General features: G+C 39.6%; 1 protein-coding gene across 1 annotated transcript; it reads right to left on the bottom strand.

Moving 5' to 3' along the window:
• Nucleotides 1–200: 200 nt before the first annotated feature.
• Nucleotides 201–17449, bottom strand: dgkaa (diacylglycerol kinase, alpha a). Its single transcript, XM_046055707.1, has 24 exons — nt 17312–17449; nt 9898–10001; nt 9475–9551; nt 8225–8354; nt 7952–8026; nt 7815–7864; nt 7565–7639; nt 7137–7253; nt 5870–5987; nt 5640–5728; nt 5439–5558; nt 5126–5224; nt 4805–4885; nt 4617–4690; nt 4462–4536; nt 4222–4307; nt 4030–4119; nt 3706–3866; nt 3551–3615; nt 3079–3169; nt 2767–2953; nt 1645–1762; nt 1356–1416; nt 201–1193 (listed from the first exon to the last, which is right to left on the bottom strand). Exons 2-24 carry the CDS (start codon nt 9971–9973, stop codon nt 1113–1115), a joined length of 2196 nt encoding a protein of 731 aa, XP_045911663.1. The 5' UTR covers nt 9974–10001; nt 17312–17449; the 3' UTR covers nt 201–1112.
• Nucleotides 17450–18424: the final 975 nt, after the last annotated feature.

The raw sequence follows: 18424 nt of genomic DNA, 5'->3' as shown, positions 1-18424 counted from the left end.
ACAAGTTAAGTCTGAAATAAGCAGAGACAACAATTATTTTGAGTCAGTGGACCAGCTCATGTTGCAGCCATCTGTGGCCACAGACTAAACAGTGGAGGACGCCCCCTTGTGGTAGAAAAATAATGTACCAGATATTGAATGAAGCATTAGTTCAACAGGCAAGTTTATCTAAAAGTTAAACAAACAAGTATATCAGACACTTTGGTCCAGATGGTTTATTAAAATCTTTACACTGGCATAGGCATATTACATTAACATCTTTCACATGAAATGATATAATTGATAAAGCAATTAAATAAGAATTACATATGTTTAAACCGATCTGAACCAAATTAGAAGTGAACATATCACAGCGTTCTACGCTAAATAAGTACAGCAAAAGGCTTTCTGTCCTCACATACACACACACACACACACACACACACACACACGCACACACACACACACGCACACACACACACACCACACACACACACATACACATACACACACAGGAACAGCAGAGTGGGCTGACCGCTGCAGTGGATCAACGAGCAACCCTTTAGGCAATGATTGTCCTATTACTGTTCCCCAAAACACTTTCAAGTATCTTCTGAAATGTAAGAAATAAAAAGTTTAATTACATCTACAATCTGAAATGTAATCTCATCTATCCTTCGTTTTTGGTTCCAACTTGACAAGAACATGTATCATAGAGCATCTTTACAACCACACACAAAAAAAACAGCAATACTACATGGTTTATGTCCAACAAGCATGCCTATGAACACTCTGTATGTACTCTACCTAAGCCATAACCATAGAGAACAGATTTTAAAGGCACATGAAGCTGAATTGTCTTCTTTTAGTATGATATTCCCTTTACATTAACCTTACTTTAAGTTCCTTTCAGAGCAGCACTTCCACTTACTGTGAAGCATTACAACAGATGCAGCAAGAGTGATGAGTATTGATAAAAACATAGAGTAAATTTGGTCAAAATCATTTTGTCATGATGAAAACATATCTCTCCATAAAGTTTGTATTCATACAGTGCTATGCTTCGGTTATGTGTTACAGACATGCATAAAAGTGTCAGTTCTCTATATACAATAAACTAGTAGAAGTCCGTTTTATTTGTAGTTGAAAAAACCAGATGATTTGGCCTGTGGAGCCATCAACATATTGGCTTGATTCTTGTGTGTGATGTAAATCTGAAAAGGAAATAAATAAAATGGAAATGTCCAGTAAATTACAATATAAACAAAACATGAGCAAAGAATCTACTCATTTAATTGATGGCAGGAACAGTTGCTTTACATACATTGAATTTATGGTCTGCCCTAAAGAACAAACTGTGTCTGTGTGGTATTTACCGTGCAGGGAGGCTGCATCCACGGCTCTCCATCTATCTGCATTGGTAATGCTTTCTTCGTCCTGCGGGTAAAGTAGAGGGGGATCAAAAGTGCATCAGTAAACAAAATCGATGACCCTAATGTGCAATTAACATACCAAAAGGAAAGCCAACATACGTAATTATGGTTATGTAAACGATCAGTTAAGTATCATCCTCAGGTGGTGATCACACTCAACAACAAGCCATTCTCAAGACTTTGAGACCAAAGCTTTGACAAGTCTGAACATGTCTGTGTGGCAGTTTCTCACTTGATGGTGATCTGTGATGTTTTTGCGAGCCTCACAGCGCTCTTGAGGCCCGTGTATATCTGACCCATCTCCATGGCTCCTTCAAGGCCGACCACCTCTAACCGCCGGTCACTGAGATCTGACAACAACACATGGACATACTGAATATCCAGTGCACATAGGGGGAACATCGTTCAGTCTGAGACAAATATCAGTCCTTATATTTATTCTGCATCAGGTACAGATGCAACTTGATTTTGTTATTAAAATAACAAAATCATGTTTTACACAAACTGGATTACATACAAAAATTACTGGATACATTTATGCTGACTCTAAAACTACATCTGTCACAAATCAAAGAAAATCTGCTGAACATTTTTAATGGATGACATGACTATGGTGGATCACTTAGATGTCTCACTTGTGTGTGAACGTTTTTTCCAGCAGCATCAAGCAGCTCGTTTCAATACAAAAAGCTCAAATAAATGTTTAAGAAATGCCTTATAAATGTGAAAGGTCTCATTTGTGTTTACAACTTGTTTCTGCTGCCCTCAAGTGGCCAGGAGCCACATCAGTTATTGCAGGTTTAAATACCAGGACATACACAATCATATCAAACCAGTTTCATTCAATGCATTTACTAATTTGTGCAGATTAATTTCTTAAAGCTGCATTAATTGATATTTTTGGCCACTTGGGATCAGCTGATCAAGCAGAAAACACAACATCAGACATATAAAGTTGTTCAGTCAAACGTTTTAGCAAAGAGTTGCCTATTTACAGACCCAGCAGACACAGAGCAACATTATCATTTATTTTGGGTCCTGTTTGTGACGAATGTTCACTCCTCTTTTAAGGTCTGTGATGGTCCTCGTCAGGTAGTGTACAAGTGTGTTTATCAGGGCCTCTCTGCTAAAAAGAATGAGCTGAAAGAAGTTAAAAGACTGAGGGAAACTGCAGAGTTCTGGGTTCATCCCTACAAGCGACCCCTTTGTAATTACACAAAATAACTTGATCTATTGTTAATATGAAAAATATTGATCGTGGCAGCTTTAAATCAGATTTCTGTTTATCTCATATGCATCCCAGTCTAACATCACCATTCAGTCAAGATGAGGTCAAAGAAAAAATAATAAATACCTTGGGAGGTTAATTTCAGGATTTCTGGGTCAATGATGACCGTAGGCTCTTCCTGACTCGTCAGTCCCTTAGTGTCCCCTTTTTTGGTCTCACCCCATAAGTTGGAGCCCCCATGCATGCTGGGAATGTTAAGGACAGCAACCCCTTCTAAAGACAGGCCACTAAGATCCAGCGGAGTACCAGAGCACTAAAGAAGAAACACCAGCAGGCCACAGAGACAATGTAAAGTGTGAGAACAGGTCTTTTTTTCACGCTACAGAAACAGTTCAAAGACAAAATACAAAATGCATGCTTGCAATACTGCGTTCTCACCTCGATTGTAAGGCTTTCGTTCAGTTTCTTGCAGGAAGCAGAGATGGTTTCTGAAGTGGCAAATTCGAAATACCACAGCTTGTTCTTCATTCTGCAGTCACAAAAAGAGTGTTTTTTTTTTCAATTTTAAGTGATATTTCATTTTCACAGAACAGTCTGCTTTTAGCCCGCACAGCTCTTCAGAAGGAGGAGTCAAGATGCACCGCTTGCTGCCACAGACATCTGCTGTTACCACCTGCATTCAGTTTTTTTTCAGCTTCAGAAAATCAGTTCCTGTAAACATAAATTAAAACTGAACAGAAACAGAAAATTGGAACAGCATTCCCCAGGTCTGTTTTGTGGTAGTACAATACAAGTATGATTTTAAAACTGTGTTGTATGTTATTACTAAGAGTGGGGTATTTGCTGTTTGTTTGCTGTTCCCAAAGAAGAGCTCTAGAGACTAGAGAATATGTTCAACAAAAGAGTTTACCTGCTGTTGAATTTCTGGGGATGTTTCTCCCTCATTGTGTGAAACCGGTGGGCAATGGAAGCATCCTGTTAACACAATACAACACAGAAGTTATGTAAACACAAAAGTGATAAATACACACTTCCTCAAATGTGATATATTTCTAACAAACTCACAACGCCAATAGAGAAGTAGTTGTTGATGATTTCATATGGCACTGGGTCACCCTTCTCCTGATTCTCATCTGTGATGACCTGCACACTCCAGCGGTCCATCAGCACCTGAGAGCTCCCCTCGATGTCTTTAAGAATACGACTCAGGTCCTCACCGTCGTATCCTTCAAAAAGGCAACAAACGCGATCATGTGCACAAATGTCGAGAGAACTTCTCTTTTACTGAAGCACATTCAAAACAAACACGCACAGCAACAGAGCATATGCAGCAAACCGATTCATTATTTCCACAATAAGGAAACGCTACAATTGTCATTAATGTCTCACCTCCTCCCCATCGCAGACATCGTGCAAGGTCATTTCCTGTGCCCAGAGGAAGCACAGCGACAGGTGGCCGTACCAGCAGATTGGCTTTGTCTGATTGCATGAAAAGGAAATGCGTCACAATGATTTTCACGAGAAGCTCATGGTGTGAAAGCTAATGCGTGCCTTTTATAGTGCTTAATCTGACAATCTCACCTATTGCATCTAGAATCCAGCCAACTGTGCCATCTCCCCCGCACACCAAGATCCTGTAGTCCTGCAAATTTCTGAAGAAACTCAGTCTGAAAGAAAGATGATGGGAATTGAAAGAGCAGAGCATGGTACAGAGCTTAAAGAAGTATGTGGGGAAATGTGGTCTAAGATGATCTAATATTTATGCCTGCGTATTGTAAAATAAAATCCATTTGACCATAATCTGTTGTAACAATTACTCACCCTGGTCCAGGTCCACCATTAGAAAGGTTGTATACCTGCCGTGGATTCAGTAAATACTGAAATTTATGCAGGACTCTGAAATACATAAAACCAGGCTAAACAAAGTGCATGTATGAGATATCTATTTCTTTATGAGCTTTCTTTTTTAGACTCACTTTTCTCCCTGCTTGCCACCGCTTTTAGGGTTGACAAACACTAGAAGAGGATGGGTGTTTGGCACAGCGCTGATCTGTTGAATGATAAACAAATTATAGTTATGAAACAAAAATATTTAACCTACTCAGATGTCAGATATTGCAGATATTCAGCATTGATAAAAAGCCTTAATTGGGGAGAATAATACCTGAAGCACTTGTCCATCAGGAGTGGTATTGAGCTCGCTGTCATCGGTTGAGCAGCCATTCTTTACATTGTTTGGTCTCTCCTTTAGGGACCAAAACAAAGGCATAGAGTGAATAAACATGAGAAAATGTAACAGCCTTTTTGTGCCTTTTGAGGACAAAGAAAAATCTGTACACACTGTACCTGTCAAAATGCCACACAGGTGAGAAGGGTTTACAACAAGAAGAAACAGCCCACGGCTGATGTTATTTTCTGCGTTGGTGTGACAGGCACTGTTTGTACTCTACATGTGCGCGAGATGTGCCAGCAGACAATTCTGTACCTTTATAACAGGATATATTGCCCATGGAGGCAGGATATGGTCTCTGAGCAGCCCACAGGTACACTCTGTTGGCTCTTGGGCTGCACATTCATCATGACGCTATAAAAAACACAAAAACAGTCACTCGTTACATAAACTCCATAAACAGCACAAAGGTGACGACAGCTGACAGGATCCAAATTTATCTTTTTAAAAGATTAGTACTTTATTTACTGCTTACAGTGGAAAATTCTTGACATTGTCTCCTCATTACTCATAAACTATGTAAAATCATATCCCTAAAAATTAGTCACACACTAAAATGCCTCCTCACCATTGTGTGGCACCACACACAGTGTTTTCCCGTTAAGCCTTGGTAGCTCTTGATCTTCTTCTGGCATTTATCACACTTCCTAGAGTCACAGTTCCCATTCACCCAGTCATGTGCTGGAACCTGAAAAGCATTCAGACAGGATAATGTCTAATTTAGACTGTGAGTGTCACTGCAAATGTTGTCATGGAGACGGTGGCATACCCCTGTTTCTTTCTTTGACTTCACATACGTCCTGGTGCAGGGGGCCGGGTTCCTGTTGGCACAGCGCCCGTGGACTGTGTATTTGCAGCCTGCACAACAGGACACATAACCCAGCTGTCATATGATGTTTACATTAATATAAATTAGTCTGTCATCTAAAAAGGATCCTGCAATTCAGTTTCAGTGATGAATATCACTACAGCCCTCTTCTGGTGAGTTCAGGTACTCACAGGTGCAGCACAGTCCCTGCTTCCGCAGACCCAGCAGCATGCTCTGGCACACGTTGCAATAAACAGGCTTGTTGAAATGTTTCATCCTCCAAAGATGCTGCCCGTCCTTCTGGGTCATCTGGTTGTTGAAGGAGCAATCATAGAAGATGGCAATGCAACGAAAAAGAGAAAAACATCATGGTTTATGATCCTTGTTACTGTGCAAACTTATTCGCATTTTGAACAGAAAATGTTTGTAACAAAGAAAGCTTATATTCTTTGTTTCCTTTGTTAAATTTCGGATCAAACTACACAAACTCTTTCATAAACACACTGTGGGCGAGGGATGCATTTCACAGTTGTTTTTCACACCCACTCATGACTAACCTTGCCTTTGTGAGATTGCTGATTATGTAGTGGCTCTACATGCCATGACATACAGTGTAGCACCATGGATATTCAAGTCAACACTGACTATAATCTCAAATTCTCAATACAAGATTATAAGGTTGCTTTCAATCCGTTACAGACGGCCATCGCTCTTATCCAGATTACACTCTGAAGTGCTTTTATTCGACATGATGCATCAGCCTATCACTTGCTGCATGAGGCATTGTGGACAGCCCGCGAAGCAGCACAGAGCAACTGTGAGGGGGCTGAATTCATGCACCACAGGCTTCAAATGTCCATTGGTGGCCAGAAATAGCCTGAGGGGAAGTCCCTGGCATTGTTGTAGAGGCTAAACCCAATGACAGAGACCATCTCATGGTTTTATACGGCCACAGTGATCGGGCAGACATGCAAGTCTAACAGTAAGTGGCTTTTATAACCCTGGAAACACATTAAACAACACCCATAACACAAAGCTGATCTGTCCTTGATTTAAGACAAACTATTTTTTATGTATACACCCAAAAATTTAATTATTAATTTCTTCAGTCAAGTATAGTGCATCAGCCTTAAGATTGCTATTTTATGCAAGCCCTTTGTTTATGTGCCCCAGATTGTGCAGAGTAAATGGAAAACACTAAAGCACTGTGATTGTGCAGAGCTTGCATGGGAGGAGATCACATTACCACACCCTGTAACACTGAGTCGGCAAAAAAGGCCCTTATAGATGGAGATGAGGCGAAGGACAGAGGAGGGGCTAGCAAGGCAAGGGTTTCACAAGACCACTAAAAGCAGGTTTTACCACTTTGCACAACTGCTGTAAAAATGAAATACATATGAGGTAGGCTTTTGGTGGCCAACAGTTAATGAAAAGAGAAACATGCTGCTTTTAAAGTACCTTCAGACCCAACAAGACCAGCAAGGGAATGTTGTTCATGCCTCCCTCCACCCACTCCTCCAGAGACACTGTGCCGCTGCTGTCAGCATCAATTGCTGTCATCATATCCTTCAGCACCTGATGGAATGAGATTTGATTGTTATTATGCTATCAGCACACACATTTTTATTTCTTAAAAAAGGCCATATGTTTTCTGAAACACATACACATATACATGGGAACTTGTTGATTCAACAGGTGCAGAGAAGCTTATCATTTTACCAACCCTAGCAAATGAGTAACAAGTACTGCCATATACTGTACGTAATGATGTAAAAGATCTTGTGCAAACAAATGTGTCTATCTATACGTTCATTCACTATAATGTCACGGCTGAAAGTATAGTATATACAGGCTTTCATGTGTTTGCGGGGCATTCTGGGACTTACCGGCCTCAGTTCTGACACATCCCATCCGAGGTATTCTGCAGCATGCATCATCTGAGCGATAATCCTATCCACTTCCTGTTTAAAAAGTAATGTTTTAGTAGAGTGTTTGGTATGACACAGTACATTCAATAAATTTAAAGTACTGTGTCATAAAGATGGTATTCAACCTTGATTAAAATCTGTAGGACCCACAACTAAGCCAGAATATTTAATTTAGTCTCAAACCTAAAAGATTTTCTTAACAACTTACAGAGCTGTCGAGGACTCCGTTGCCATCTCTGTCATAGAGCTTGAAAGCAACTAAAGAGAAAGGGGAAAAGAAAGTGGAAGTGCTGAACCAAGTCATCACTCAATTTAATTTGGGCAAAAAAGAAACAAAGGACTCACACTCCAGCTTGTCCCTGGGCTGGCCATCCTCAAGCAGAGAGAAGTAACATGAAACATCCTTCAGAAAGACCTCCTCTACAGGAAAGATGGGGAAGAGAGAAAGAGAGATGGCTGTATATACTGCGGTTACCATATCTACACAATACAGTACCAAACAGGCATGTGGTGATAAATGAATGCATGCCAAATAGGCCATGTTGTAAATTAATAAGGGAATGCTGCAAAGTAGAGTGGAGACAGTGAGTTGTGTCAATACATGGTGTATATTCTCACTGGCACTGTCTTCCTGGGTGGGTTCAGAGTTTTGGAAGGAGCGGAAGAGTCGCTGGCAGAGATCCACAGGGAAGTCCTCCACTCCTAAATAAGTCTTCAGGAACAGACGAAAGCCTTCTTCATTGATACACTGGCAAAAAAATCAATGGGAGAGCCATTTTAACTGTCTGTGTGTATGTGGTAGATCTTAACTTCTGCATTATTCAAATTCATCTCTACTGAAAATAAGGGAAGAAGACTTTAGCATCGTTGCCACTGTAAAAGCTTTCATGTAAGTGCATCCAGTGTGGGATGAAAGGTTTTCAAAAGCCCAAGATGTTTCTCAGAAACATTTAATCCATAATTTTTAGGTAAAGATATGACCTATAGTTACAGGGTTTTTATGTGACAATGACATCAAACTAAAACTAAGCTCCTGATTCAAGATTTCATCCCATCTGTCTGGCCTAGTATCTGTCTTTTTCACATGATAATATGCTGCTGGGCTAACAAGCATTAGTCCCTCGATAATGGTGAACCACAAACCCATTTCTTGTTGACAGTATTCCATTTCCCTGGTTGATACCCTGCAGAGCTGCCCCAGTAATAAATAATGTCACCGCAAGGCAGCCAGATCACACAAAGAAAAGAAAAGGATAAAGGCAAACGAGAATGAGGCAGTGGAAACTGCATCATTATTCTGCACACTCCAACATTTACAAATAACTCTGTTCTGTGTATTTTAAAAATTATTACCTAATACTTTATAGCAGTATTTTTGTTTTATCCCAATAAAAACAACATTTCCTTCTAATTAAATTGTATGTAGCCAAATTATCCATCAGAAATGACTGCATTTGCTTCCTGCACAAATTAGTTGGCAGTCAGCCACTGATGTACAGTATTGGAAATATCTTTTTTTCCAACACATTTCAGCTTACACTGCATGAGGGCAGCCAGCACACTATTGAGCAAGACCTTGCTGCGTGGCCAAAACCAAGGAGGTAATTTACATTTGCAAACTCGCTCGAATGCCCTGAAGATATTTCTCACGGACAGCTTAGTCAACATGATCGATAGGTTTGAATCTAATTAATCAGCATAGGAGAATAGGAGAATTAATAACTGCCCACTATACATCAATCATTTCTTACAAAACTGCTCCTCTGAGAGCTATTATTCAGTTCAATAAAGTCTTGAAGCTGACATCACTGTGAGTTTTGGAGTGAAGTGTGCCTAATGGTGAACAGCAGGACACTCTGTCCCCTTACCTCTCCATGCCTGTGCCGGGCCAGTCTGCCATCTGCATCAAATTCCCTCAGCACATCTTTCACCTTCAAGCTGCAGTCTGGAAGCAAAGACACACAGGTCACACAGGGATACACATGTACATCTGTGCGAGGAGGGTAGCTCTCAAACAGTGATTTTTCATATATAACTCTATTGAATGTAACTATTATCAATCAACATCTCTGAAATATCATGTACACATCCGATAACACAATTTATCTGGAAAAAAGACAAAAGATGTGCATGCTTTATTTGATAAAAAACAGAATGTGGCCAACTTCTACCTCCTAGACATGAGAAACCATGAGCAAGTGAGTGTAAATGAGTGTGTGTGTGGGTGGAAGTGGAAGTGGAGGGGGGTGTTAAGCGCCGAGAAAGCTGCCTGCCTGTTTGTCTGTACTCACATTCAATGTACTGCTGTAGCTGGATAAAGTCAACAGGGCTCAGTTCCTTCACCTCTGGGTTTGTGGGGGTGGACATGGTGCCTGCTTCTGCACTAACTGCCTGCCTGTGCACAAGCGAGAGAAACAGTGAGATATAGACGGAGAGAATAGAGAAGGTGGGTGCACAGTAGCCTGCCTCTTTGTAAACATAAAAGCATGACTGCAAGCAAAAGATAGCATCTCGTACTGTAAAAAATCCATGATTGTAGACAGGGAGATTTACACTCAACATCCAAAGTTGTACTGAAGCAGAAACAAGTTAAGTTATTGTATGATGCTCTGAAGTGCAGTTTTGTTTTGTGTACTCATGTCTATATACTGCATTTATTCTATATCTCTCAGAAAAATGTGACTAGCCACTCAAACTGGGCCAAAAGTCTGGTAGAAATTATGTCAGGCTAAAGGTACCCATGGTACTTCAACTCTAGGGATTCTCTGCACCCAATATCTCTTTCCATATACTCACTGGCCCATATTTGATTTTTAAAATTCCATATATATATATATATATATATATATATATATATATATATATATATATATATATATTGGCAATGTTAGATTAAGTTTAGCACAAACGAGCACAACGAAGGTTTGAAATGCAAACATACACAAAATCTTGTGGAGAGGTCAAAAAAACCAAGGGGCATCCCCGGCAAGCAAAAGGAAGAGACTTAAATGTCAAACATGGCTGAAAGTGAGTATGAAATTTGAATCTGACACAGAAAACAAGGTTTTAATCGCAATGAAAATTAGCCTAGCATGTCGTTCTGAAGTTGAAAGCATGAAGTCTAGATGAACATTTGGTGAATCAGAAGCAAACATGCTGTTAAAGCAACATGGAAGGGGATTCCTGAATGATGGGAAAATAAACTCACAAATGTGAAGTCCATTAATCATTGAAGAAAGAGGAGAACTTAGTTAATGGAAGGGAGAAAGCTGACATCCTGTTAAACATTGATGTTGCAGATGCATGTCATTAAAATGTTGCTATAAGAAATATAGGGATGGATCAATACAGAATTTATAGAATGCCTAATGCAGTTGATAATAAATATGAAAAGCATTAGCCAAGAGATCTTTCCCGGCAGGTCTGTCACAATAAGCATTGATGCATTCCTTTCTTGCTAAAAAGAGCATTTAAGAGCAAGGCCATGTAATATTCTTGTGTAACTGACCGGTTTACTGATTTAATGACTCTTCTCTACTAGTTACACCTCTGCCTTTTACACTATATTTTACTATTCACCATTATCCTGTAACCATCACATGTTAATAGTTGCAAATAACAGAATACCTTGCAATCCATGTTGTAGAGTTCAATATTTTTTGAAAGCATTCATCTTGAAATGTGTCTGAGTTGTCTAATCTATCACAGCAAACTGCATTAGGGTTTGTCTAATTTACATTACCATTAGGAGGTAATGCAGTGGAGACTATCCATCTAAACTTCACCTGCAGTACCATGCACAGATAATGGACCTTTGAAAACAATATATACAATCTTTTGACAGTGCTGTTGAGAGTGCACAAGTCAAGAAAGTTTTAATAGTCTGCTAATTAATTTAAATACTGAACAGAAACTAATGGCAACGGAAGGCTGGAACGCAAAGTAGGAAGTCAGCTTCAGGATGATGCATTTTACAGCATGCTTTGGAAAATGGTCGGTAGTAATGGTGTGTACTAAAGGAGCTAAAACAAACTAAATAAAGCACAGTAATGGTCCTTTAAGAGCAGCTTGTTGGCTTAAAACTAGGTATCCATTAGTAATTCCGGTATTTCCCCACATAACAATGGGGTTGCTATGAAAGGTATTACATGGGGAAATTGTTTTAAATAGAATAAGATAAATATACTGAACCTGGTGTAACAGTTTTGAAGAGTTAAATAAACACACATAGGCTACTGAAAAATTATATCATGTCTGATATTGAGACAATCAGGCTGACGAACAGGGTCTCACTGTAAATGTGGTGTTCACATTGTTGTCCACAGGTGCTATCACACATTAAAGTGCAACCAGTCCAGGTATCACTGACAGCTGTACGCACTGAACAGAAAATCAGAGTAGTTGACATTATCTGAAATAACACCCACTCTTTACGTGTGATTTAGATCCATTTGCTGTCTTTAGACTCTGAAAGGTCCACGCTGTCCCCACTTAATTCTCTCAAAAGGTCAGCAGCTTTGCCTAGCAGTTCTGTTTATGCAGCCAACCAGGTGAGCCAAGTCTGTATCGACAGCAAAGTAACACATGAAGGAATCATGAAAAGCCATCCGCTACTGATCACCTACTCTAAAAATATTCTCCTGACTGTCTTATGAGTAAACTCAAAATAGTCTTCTGATGTTTGATCGCACATAAAGCACACAGCTTATTTTAGACTGTTGGTTTTCCTTTCCTGTTTTTATGCTTTTCAGTAGAGCATGATGTCACGAACAGCATCATGTCTATTTTGTCTCCTTACCAGCTGAGTATCATCATCATTATTGTCTGGTTTAACGCAATCTCAAGCCTATCTCAGTAATCTGATTCCTCACTTCCTGATTAGATAATGATTTGCATGCATGATACAGAGTGGGAATCAGGAGCAGTCAGAAAACTGAGCACAGGAAGAGGCATTCCTTACACTTAGAGGAGAAAACATGAATAGTATAATACATACCGAGCCAGTTGCCTCCACTCTCATACTGTACATGGAATAGACTTTAAAACAAACAATGGCACCACCTAAATGAGCCAGTTTAAATATTTCAGGAGGTTTAAGGAATGTCTGAGGCTTGTCAAGACTTATTACAGACCATGTGACTTCTGGGCTGGCTCTCAATAAGGTTACATTGCTGGGCTAAAGTTAAATGGTAGATTCTTTACGAGGGAAATGTTTATGTTGCTTTATAGAAACATTTATGTGGTAGAGAATCTGTTGTGTAGACATGAGAAAGATTTAAATACATCATATAGCCATCATTTGGTGTGATTTATTTTGGTTCGCTCTACTGACAGTCTGAATTATAATTCTTTTTGAACAAAATGTCGCTCCATGTACTCAGTACAGAATAAATGGTGCAGCACATGTTCTGCCACAGCCTCTGCTATGCGGAGCCACTAGTGCTTCTTCAAATAGCTGTAAAGAACAATTTAAATGTTAAAGTGGTTCTTCAAGTAGTAACAGCTTATGAAAGCAACATCTACTCCCCCATAAACCTCTGTTACGAGCCTGACACTCGCCTTTACTTCTGACCACTCAACTGAAAAACACCAAAGCAAATGCTTTGTAAACATTTATACAGTGAAATAATTGGAGACAGCGGGCAGTTTAGTTGCCATTTTCCCTCACACGTGCCATGCGTTTAATTATGAACCCTTAATGTCTCGTTGTAAAACTGTCAACAACCGTAAAGCACTCTCTTTACATGAATCATTTCAAGGTACACTTGGGGATGACCTTTTTCCATGTAGGCTAATGTTTGTGCAAGCTGTCATGACGCCCACGCCTAGCGTCAAGGAAATCTGCTGTTTTGAAACACTTGCAGGGTGCAAGCCATTGACTCCGTCATTCTGTGGTTGGAAAACACTGCGTAGGTTCCTAGTACAGAGAAAGAAGTCTCATCTAATGTTGAGTATTTGCTTTCCTCTTGAAACTACAACAATTGAAGTGTGTGAGCATATTGCACCAGGTTAACAGAAGAGGGAGGACTGACATGCTTGGTTGCTATGGAAAGTGTTTCCCTTCATCAGCTGCTCACTGTCAGTGCTCTGCCATGGGTGACTAGTAGGTAGGAGGGAGGCAGTCAGCTCAGGAAAGGGGGAGCCCAGTCAGTAGCTGTGAGTCTTCCCCCTGCAGCTCCACTTCCTCCCACACCATGAGCATAGTTTGGCCTTCACCAGAGGCCACACTCTCTGCATTCTACATGCAGATGCTACTGTGACTCATTGCATGAACGGGGAATACGCCTTTCCTAAAAATGGACTGTTTGCTCAAGGGGTCATAGACAGGACAAGCCCGAAGATATCACCTTTAAACTAAAAGAGCGTAAGCCAGTCATTTAAACAAGTTAGATAGGGTCCAAAGTTCCTATCCAGCATCACTGAGATGTAAGGTGACAGCTTTCCCACAAGGACTTTAAATAAGATAAGATAAACAAATACCAATGTTTATTACACCTCTATGCCAGAAAAGACCAACCCAATGTATCATCTAGGATACAATGCTGAATAACATAGCTATCGCTGGCGATATCTGATCTGAGGGCAGAATGATAGACCGTGTCCATGGGTCCAAGAGTGGAAGGAGCAGCATTTCTCTTAGTTACTTAGCAAAATCCAACTACCTCAACAATCCTCTTTCTACTGATCATAGGGAAGCTGGTTCTGTTTCTGTAAAGAAGCCCATTTTTTGACGCAGTTTCTCATCAAGATGTCAAGATATTTATATTCAGTAACTCTCTCAATGTTGTTTACATTCACAGTGGATTTATGCATACTATTATAATCAATATCTCTGGTAAGCAGCATAAATTTTGTTTTATTTGCGCTAAGTACCAGTTCAAGATTAATAAGAGCATCTTGTACAGTTCTCAATTGCTAGTTGTACAGAATCAACAATACAGTGTCCGCAACATAAAGACGGACTTTACAGCCAGTCAGTGAAGAGACAATATCATTCATATAAATGGTGAATAGGACAGGGTCTAAAATTGAGCCTTTTGTTACTTACAAGTACTCAGATTGGCCACTCCATAACTTCACACACTGAAGTCTCTCAAACAAATAATTCTGGAACGAATCACAAGCTTTATCAACGGCAATATTTCATAAATTTTGTATGAGCAAAGGATAGTCAACTATATCAAATGCTTTTAAAAGATCTATTAAATGGGCAGCACAATGTTTCTTATTGTCTAAAGTGGATACCATATTATCTGTAAATAATGTAATAACTGAAATAGTGCTATGATTAGCTGTAAGCTGCCAGACTTCATACAGAGTGACTTGAAAGAAACGTCTTGAGTTGGTTAACCAAAGATTCCAGGACTACAAACCAGGGTTACAAACAAGCAGTAATATTTGCCTTAATTAGCTTCCCTTTTTCACATATTTGTATTCCTAGAGCTACAGCTCATAACTACTACTCCCCCTGGTTGTTTTACATCTTCACTTTAGTTGAGTATAGTACATTTCGCTGTACTATGTACTGGCATGTGTTATTGACTCTACTGAAAGCACAAAGACTTAGATTTAGCTGATTTTAAAATATGTATTTATGTTACGCATGCTAAGGTCTGGCTGACATAACATTTATCAATTTAATATAACTGAAATTATGCAAAAACAAGGGTCAAAATTAATGGCATGATCACGGCTGAGCATGCTCTATTAAAAAGGGGCTTCCCTGTTGTCTACAACATTGTTTGAAGAATTGAGTGGTATGCAAACCACAGCAGAAACACTAGAGAACTTGAACACAGTAAACATGGATTATAAATCAGCCAAAAACACTAAAGAAAAACCCCCACAAGACATTCACCACAGCATGAATCACAGATTTCTTGGAAAATGTAGGCGGGATTTGCTCATTCTCTAGCTTCAAAGTGAGGACTGCCCATCACTCTGAGTTCAGACACGAATGTGACTTATATAATAGCTTCTTTTGTGGAGGCTGCCTTGTAGAAAACCCTGCTGCCATCAGGAAAGAAATACCTCAGACCTGCCCACACTTGTGCATGCTGTCTTACAACAACCACATTGCTTTTATGGTGTAAGTGTTGGCACGTATCAGGGAGTCTCCCTGGTTCGTCCACAGCTGAAAATGAAACATTAAATGTCACATTTTCAAATGATTCCATCTGAAATGCAAGCATGTAGTATTCTCCACTATCATGTCAGTAATTAATGCATCCAAGGACTTCAGAACAAACTAAACTATATCTGATACCGTGTGATTTATTTTTTCTAAATGTGAACGGATCAGCCTAACTGGGAAAGAATAAGAGATGTTGTAAGTTATAGCATTTGAGACTAAATCACATCTATGATATGATAATAAAGTACTGGGGTTAAAATTATAGTAATTATTACAGGATTCAGGCAAACTTGGGGCACTGGTATCATGAAGGAAGTGAAGTCTAAATGAAACAACTACTGTTTTTAGAGAAGTGAAACAGTCTGTAAACAAAAGGCCTTCAGGCCATTTCTCTCTCTCTAAGTTATAGCTATACGTCATATAGAAACAGCTAACATTTATAAACTAAACCACAGATCAGAAAGTGGGAGCAATTCTAGTTCATTTAAAGCCTCTAGCCTCTGATGTAAACGTCAACAATGGCACAATTGACCTGGCAACAGTATTGATTGTCTGTGCCTGAAAACTCTCTTGCAGCTAGAAACAGTTGAATACCTGCTCGTAATGAACACACAGCTCGACCAGGAAAGTGTCACCTAGAAACTGAGGTCAGGCAAAGAAACACAGACCTGGCAAAGTATCCTTTCTTGGATGTTTTGTTTTACCAGTTAGCACGGGAGCTGAAAGTCACATTCTTCATTTGCAGTCAAATGACTGTATGAGCTTTGAATAAACAATGACGACACAGCAGTGACAGAGCCCACCAATGCCCACCATCATCTACTTCACTTACGGGGGGCTTTTGCTATCCTAGAACTAACAAAAACACAGAGAACCCCCTCTGTGGTGTTTTAGGTCTATTTGAGGTTTCACTCTCCTTGCTGGTATAGCACCATATCCTGCAAAAAACAGATGGGGGTCACTCAGGTAAGACAAGAAGCAACATAAACAAAAACACTGTAAACCTGTTTGCTCAGTGTACTAGTGACATATCAAGTTGTTGAGTTTGTTGTCAAGTTTAATTAAAACATATAGAGGAGGTTGAGTCATGACACCCTAAATACTGCAAACACCACTAAATCCTCACCAGTCTCCACTCTGAAAGATGAATTGCTCAGTTCTGTAAATAGACTGCGAGAAGCCCACCCTCGCAGTTAATTTAAGCAGACTGACATGAACAATTATGACACACTGCAAAGGGAAGTAAAATTCTGCATTTTTATGAGATTAGAAAGGAAAGCAGCGGGGCTGTGTATTACAATACCCTGCCACTGCCCTGCTGTTGTTCGGTTACGAACAGACGACTATCTGTTAAGCTCTCTCTAAAAATATGACATGCACAGACCTGTAGTTCGTCAATTACCAGATGCACCTCCCTGGGATTTCACATGACATTCATAAGCGCAAAAACAACAAAGCTAAAATGATCGCCTGGTATTTGACTGTCGTTTATTTGCAGCTAAAAGGCGTTTGGAGCTGCACTGAAACTTCAATCAGACCGCAGTCCGGACCTCTAACTGTGAGTCATTTACCTTTACTGTCCACTCCGCTGTTAGTCTTTATTGAAATCTTCGTGGTGCAGCTCAGCAGCGGTGAGAAATCCTGCGTTGAGCTGTGAAGCAAAGTGGCTGTTAACTTTCAACGGAGGTTGCGAGTTAGCGGAGTGGAAGCAGCGAACTAATGCAGAGCAGAGGGTGAGCGGATCTCTCCTGACACAAGCACCGCCTTGCTGCTCTGCGCCGTTTCTGCTAACCAATACACACCCGGTACACCACACCAGATCCATCTGCAAAGTTGTAAAGTATTGCTCATTTAAATTCTGCAGCTGTAACCTGCAACAGTGCAATTATCATTCGGCTCTCTTAAAAGACATCAGTGCAGTACGTTACTATAGGTGGCATTTTTCTGAGCAATATTCCTTTGACTGACAAACATTAACATTAGGCTATTTATAATGAGTCTTAAAGTGTATTTGGTTAAAGTAGTAACTTAACTGAAATGTATGCTATATGAGTAAAAAAATAACTTTCTTTCTTGTATTATCTATGTTCTATAGGCTAAACAAGGCTATAGGCTATTATAATATAATAACATGCCACAACTTAATAAAATATGAATGTTATAGTAAAATATAGGCCTATTGAAAAATAAACAATTAAATTACACCACCACCACACAGAACCTTACAAATTAGATTATTATTAATCTAACTCGTTTGAGCCAAAATTAAACAATAATAACATTTTGTCAATAAGACAAAATGTTCTTGAAGTTTAGCAATAGTTGTAGGACCAGTTGGTCAGACTTGTCAGAGGACACTTTTTCCATATCTGTACTTGGCGTAGACATATTTTTCAGTTTACAGCTTCCATAATAACAGACACATAAAATATACATTGATAGCCTAATATATGAAGGAGTGGTTGCCCAGTTAACTATGTAAACCGGTAAAATATTATTATGATTGAAGTTGTGAGGCATATTGCTCATTGATTTAGAAGGTGATTAATCTGTGGAACTGTTTGTCAGCCAATCAGAAGTATTTTAAATATCTTATCTTGCAGCACTAACAGCGAGTGGAGGAATGTAACAAAGGAGTTTTAAAATAAGTTCCACCTTGACAAGAGTAAAATGGTAATTACACA

Source organism: Micropterus dolomieu, linkage group LG08 (genome assembly GCF_021292245.1).
Source record: "Micropterus dolomieu isolate WLL.071019.BEF.003 ecotype Adirondacks linkage group LG08, ASM2129224v1, whole genome shotgun sequence".
Lineage (NCBI taxonomy): Eukaryota > Metazoa > Chordata > Actinopteri > Centrarchiformes > Centrarchidae > Micropterus > Micropterus dolomieu.
This window is presented reverse-complemented; position numbering and strand designations above follow the sequence as displayed.